The 6,021-nt window shown below is 58.7% G+C and overlaps 1 protein-coding gene across 1 annotated transcript in view; it reads right to left on the bottom strand.

Annotated features, from left to right (window-relative positions):
- The window catches only part of GSE1 (Gse1 coiled-coil protein), a 14,614-nt gene extending 8,593 nt beyond the window's left edge, over window positions 1-6,021 (bottom strand). Inside the window, exons 1-5 of the mRNA XM_031060113.1 lie at window positions 5,957-6,021; window positions 2,381-2,580; window positions 942-1,120; window positions 607-804; window positions 22-213 (exon numbers count right to left, since the gene is read on the bottom strand). Of these exons, the coding sequence (XP_030915973.1) occupies window positions 22-213; window positions 607-804; window positions 942-1,120; window positions 2,381-2,494 (683 nt within the window). The 5' untranslated portion in view covers window positions 2,495-2,580; window positions 5,957-6,021. The remainder of the gene's footprint in view (window positions 1-21; window positions 214-606; window positions 805-941; window positions 1,121-2,380; window positions 2,581-5,956) is intronic.

Raw genomic sequence — 6,021 nt, forward strand, 5'->3', positions numbered from 1 at the left:
ATCATGCCCTCCATCCCGTACCTCTCGGCGGCGAGGCTAGAGATGCGCTCGGACTGCAGGGCGGACAGGGAGGAGTGGGAGAGCTCGGGGGGGTACCGGACCCCCGAGAGGTGCAGGTGCATGGCCGAGGGGTGCAGGGGGGGCAGCGAGCCCGGCGCTGGCAGCGGGTAGAAGGGGGATCTCAGTGCTGACAGGCAGTACGACTCATCCATCCTGGGGAGACAGGGATGCTCAGACAGGCAAAGAACCCCCCAGTTCCCCTCCCAGGAGCCAGATGGGCCAATATGGCCTCCCCATCAAAGAAGATCTTAGAACAACGATTAATGGAACTCCACGAAAGCCAGGGCCCAAACTGGGATTAGATACCCCACTATGCCTGGCCCTAAATCTTGATGCTTACCCCTACTAAAGCATCCGCCCGAGAACTACGAGCACCAACGCTTAAAACTCTAAGGACTTGGCGGTGCCCCAAACCCACCTAGAAACCACTGCCTTCTGCTGGGAGAAAGGGATGGGGAGCCCCAAAACGCCCTCAGCGCTCCCACCTCCCAATACCCCAAAGCTCAGCTCATGCAGAGGTATCTCCCAAGGCTGGGAGGTGCCCACCTGAAGGCAGGATGAGGGAAGGGGTGGTGTGTCAGGTAGCTGGGGTGGTAGTAGGCGGCGGCAGTGGCGGGGTCGAGGCCGAGGGGTGGCAGGGAGGACATGCGGAGGTCCTCGGCCGTGTGGTAGGGACGGAAGCTCCTCAGGTAATCCTCGGTCACGGCGCTGGGAGGCACCACGTGGTGCACGGGCCGCTGCAGGCTGGGGGGCAAGGAGACGGTCACCATCCCTCCCTGTCTCCCTGGGGAGATGTCACCTCCCTCGCCCAGGTGGGAGCAGAGCTCGCAGGGGACACCCTCGCCCTGCAAACCGCTCCCATCCATCCCGAGCAGACTCACTTGAGAGGAGGGAAGCGGGAGTCCTGCACCACGGAGCTGGGGGGCAGCCCGAAGGAGTAGGGTGTCCCCAGGAGGTGGGAGGGGACAGCGGGACCCCCTGCCTTCTCCTGGGTCAGGGGGGGCTCCGAGATGAGGCGCTCGCGGCCGGCGCTGCTGCTGCTGCCTCGTGACCCTGCTTCCTGCTGCAAGGCCAAGATGGGCATTAGGGACAGCAGGGAATGGGGAATCACTGTCCCCACCCCAACACCCTCAGGAGGTCCCCAGCGTGCCCTGGCTGGCACCAGCACCCAGGGAAGGATTCATCCACTAGGGCATCTCCTGCATCCAGGCTTTGGAAGGGCTGCTGGAGGGGTGGGAGGGTCTGGGAGGCTGCACTGGGGGGCCCCAGTGGGAAAGGAGGTGCTGAAGCCGGGGCAGAGCTGAGGGCAAGACACCCATTACCTGCCTGGAGATTTATGGCTGCTTTGTTCTCCTGAGCTATTAATCACCCGGGGAGGAGTGACACGGCCGGGGGAAATCCAGCCGGCCTTTGATAAGGGCCATAACCCAGGGGTCAGCCCACAATCCCCCTGCAGCAGCACCCTCCCACAGGGCCTCAGCTGCTTTCCATCAGCCTCCAGCCCTGGTGTCAGCACGAAGGTCACCCCCTCCAGCTGGGGAGGGACCCCGAGCAAGGGGGAACAACTTGGGGTGACAAGCGACCCCACGGGATCTGACAATTAGTGGGGCGACCCCAACAGCAAGACAAGTTTTGGTTTAAAAATTATTGGTTTTCATTGCACCTTCTCCATTCAGCAGCTGAGGAGGAGGAGGATGGTGGTACCCACAGCATCCCCCACCCCGTGCATCCCTCCCCATCCCATCCCATCCCACACCCCATCCCATCCCTCCAGGGCCAGCCCCAAGGTCACCACAAAGGGTGAGGTGTCCCCCATCGTGCGGTGCCACACTCTGCCAGACATCCCCACACTGGATTAACCCCCACACCGGGGGGGACAGAGGGCTGGGGAGCACCCTGACACCCCACACACCCCTCTGAGCTCCCAGGGATCCCGGTTCCATTTATCTCTCCCCCTCTCGCCCCCGGCGTTTCTCATCCCCTACCCTCGCCTCTCTTTGTGGTTTAATTAGTCTTTCCAAGTGGCATAATCCCCCCGGGAATCTGCTTGTAGCATGCAGAGGAGAGGAGAACCACTAACGATGCTTCTTAATTAGCTGCTCTCCCCCTCTCCCTCCCTCCTCATCCTCCTCCTCCTCCTTCCTTGCCCTCCCCTCCGGATGGCAGCCCCGGTGACAACAACGGGGGACACGCTGTCAGCACGGCGCCAGCTCGGGGACACAGCAGGGAGGGGAAGGGACCAAATGTGGGCAGCACATACACGATATCCCATACCCTCCATCCTTCAGGGGGGCTGGGCAGCCCCCAAACCCAGCCATACCTGTCTGCCCTCGCTCCTCCAGACCCCGTTGACCGTCTTGGTGGGGGCGATGGTGACGACGGGCGGCGTGCTGGGCACGCTGTGCCCCCCCGGGGGGACAATGATGGGGCCCATGGGGCCACGTTTGGGGGTGCTGGCAGGGGAGCTGTGGTTGGTGGCTGGAGAGGACACTGGGGACGACTCGCTGCTCAGTGAGGAGCCTGGAATTCAAGCAGAGATTGAAATAAGTTAGGAGAAAGGGAGGTAACTGGATGGAGCCACCCTCTGAAGGAGCTGGAGGATCTGCGGACACTTGGAACCCATCAGGGCTGGGATGTTCAGTTGGCAATGTTTCAGCTTTCAGGATGATCAAATGAGACACTGGGCTTGGATGTGGACCCCAAAATCCCATCTCTGAGAGAGAGAAAGAGGCACAAAGACCACAAGGGCAAGTCCCAGCAAAAAGAAGAGAGAACCAATGACACCAAGACCCTTGGGGACACCAAGAGAGAACCCAGAGGCTGAATGGATGGAGCTGCATTGCAACCCTACTCTCACTGCAGGGAGTAGGGCTGGGGCACTGGGATGCACTCAGGGTGTTCAGTGTCCTGCCAGACTCCCAAACTGGAGGAGGTCCCCAATCCTCCCATCCCAGAAGTTCCCAGTGCTGCCAAAGGTGGGATGGGGCAGCCTCTTGCTCCCACCTAAGAGGGACTGCCAAACCCCCCAGTCCCACAGAGCCCCTTGGCACAAGTGACACCGATGTGATGCCAGCCCCAGACTGCCACACCTTCCCAAGGCAGACCCAGAGACTCCTTAATGCAGCTGCAGGAGCTGTCAGGGACAGGCCAGGGCCTCGGGGATGAAGGAGTGACTCCTGAAACCCTTGGGCAAGGCTTTGGTTTCATTTGCATAACACATCTGTACTTTAAGTTATCCCCACCCCAGGGATGCTGGCCATATTTCCAAAGGGAAAACAGAAATGGAGTGGAAGTGGAGAACAGGAAAAGCAGAGAAATACAAATTCCACATTAAGCAGGGCACAGGGAGCCTGGTGTCTGCTCCACAGAACACTCCCCATTCCTCAGTGTGCAGGGTGTGTCCTGAGTGTGCAGGGTGTGTTCTGAGTGTGCAGGGTGTCCCCTGAGTGTGCAGGGTGTGTCCTGAGTGTGCAGGGTGTGTCCTGAGTGTGCAGGGTGTCCCCTGAGTGTGCAGGATGTCTCCTCACCTTCCCAGTGTGCAAGGCCACTCCCAAGTGCGCCTGTGGGCATGGCAGGAGTGTGCCAGCAGCTGCTCACATTACACCCCACCTCATCCCCTTGCCTGTCCTCAGGCCACACAACCCCGGGAGGGAGCCAGGGGCTGGGAATGCCGGGGGAAGCAGGAGCATCCCCGGGCAGCAGGAGGGCCGCGGGGTGGGAAGGATGCTGCAGAAGGACGCTCTGTGGGAAGGATGCTCAGCAGAGCAGAGGCCAGGAGGAGCATCCCGCCGCCCTCCCTGATGAACGATTCCCGAGTCGCTCCGAATCGCTTTCATTTGAAGAGCAGCGAGGCTGGGGGAAGGAGAAAGGCTGTCCCCGACAAAGGAGGCCGATTTGACACCCACTGAAGTCTATCTTGTCAGCGCAAGGCCAACAACAATTAGCAGCCTAATCCCCTCTGAGCTGGGAAGCCATTACTCACCACGCGATAGCGTTAACAATCAATACCATCACAATGAGCCCGGCAATTAATGAAGCTAAAGTCTTACTTCAGAACCTTAATTCTCGCTGTGTGGCTTTAAACGGGAGGGTTTGTGATCGTTATAATTAACTGGTGGTATTCAGCCAGGAGTTAGTCAATGAAACTAATCTGGATTGGAGATGACAAGAGGCACAGTGTGATGGTGTCACCTTTGTTTTCTGACCTCCCGCTTCCCCAGCTCGGCGATAGCAGATTAGCAGCCCGGGCTGACAGGCAAATGTAATTAACAGCTGAGACCCTGACGGAGAGCTGGGAACAGAGAAGGGAGGGAGGGGTGGAATAAAACCCACCCTGAGGACAGCCCCGGGCAGGACAAGAGGCAGCAGCCCCCGGGCAGGCGGTGGCTTTGTGGGGCTCTGCTGGGAAGGGGTCGGTCAGGATGAGCTTTGACAGTTTGGGATGCTGTGGAGCAGCAGGGGATCCCCAGGGATGTGCCAGCACACCTGTGAGCCCATCAAGCTGGAATAAAACCAGTGATCCTGCATGGATCCAGCATCTGCCACAGCAGAGCATCTCCCGAGCTGGGAAGGGGAGTGGAGGGAGCATCTCCCCTTGTGGGAAGTGGGTGAGGATTTCAGGGAAAAGCAATTCGTTTCCTGGTGCTAAAAACCACAGCAAGGAGAAAAAAACCCCTTCCCAACACACACCCAAACCCACACGGATCAAAAACCTCTGGGATGAGGCACCCAAATGGGCAAGGGAGGGGTTTTTGCAAACAAACCATGCAGGTGTTAAGGGGAAATCCAAAGGGAATGTGGCCGCTTCTCTCCAGTGCCACAAAATCCATGCCCAAACCTGCTGATGTCCCTTGGGATGGGCTGAGCAGCACAGGGAGGGCACAAGCTGTGGGGTGCGAGGGGGAAAAAAAAGCAAAATAATTCCCCAAACTCAATCAGTCGCTCCAAAGGAAGCAGATGGGTTCCAGAGGAAGCAGCTGGGAAAAACCAGGAGCTTCCAGTGAGGATGAAGCACCACCAAGACTTGGTTCCCTCAGAGTTACAAGGACCTGGAATCCCCACACGTTTCCTTGGGAGCAGCTGATGCTTCAGGTCATGGCTGTGCCAGAGATTTTTGGGCTGCAAGGAGGGTCTTGTAGATGGTGCTTCCAAAAGGGACTCTCCAAAAAGAGCCCTGCAAAAGGGGTCCTGGGAAAAGGATTGTGCCAAAGGGGCCTTTTAAATAGGGTCTTCCCAAAAAGACTTTGCAAAAAACATCTTGCAAAGGGGTTGGGTGCAAAAAACATCTTGCAAAGGGGTTGGGTGTCTTTCCCAGGGATCAAAGTGCCCAGGCAGTGGGAGCACCCACCAGTGCAAACAGCAGAGATAAAGACTGTTTCATCCCAAACTGGTGATACCAGCAGTCTCCTGAAACACTTCCCAGCCTGGGGACTGGCTGCCTCTCCATCTGGCTGTGGGAGCCCTGGCAATTCCCATGGGACACGCTCCATGTGGCAGGGGGAACCTCGGGGTGCTCCAGAAGCAGCTCACACCCAGCACCCCACATCCAAACAGAGAGAGGAGGGTGTGATGGAGGATGTGGGTGACAAGGGCTGGGCACCCACCCCTGGGGCTGTTCAGTCGGGAAATTTGGCTGGGGAATTAGCAAATTTGGGGAACCTCTGGAAAGAGCAGCGTGGTGGGAGGGCACAGGGCTGGTCCCTGCCATGCTGTGCTCTCCCAGGGCGATACAGCACTCAGATCACTCCGGATGAACTGAATTCCCAAACTGTCCCTCGAGACACAATGCCAGCAAAAGGCATCAGTGGGTGAATGGCAAGAGAACACCAACTCCAGCTCCTGGGAGAGGCACCAGCGTTTGTCACCGCCCTGTCCCTGTCCCTGTCCTTGTCCCCACCTCTGGGCTCCTCGGCCTGCTTGGCGAGCTTGCGCAGGGCGGCGGCGAAGCTGGAGGAAGGGGCT

This window comes from Geospiza fortis, unplaced genomic scaffold, assembly GCF_000277835.1.
Source record: "Geospiza fortis unplaced genomic scaffold, GeoFor_1.0 scaffold102, whole genome shotgun sequence".
NCBI classification, from domain to species: Eukaryota; Metazoa; Chordata; class Aves; order Passeriformes; family Thraupidae; genus Geospiza; species Geospiza fortis.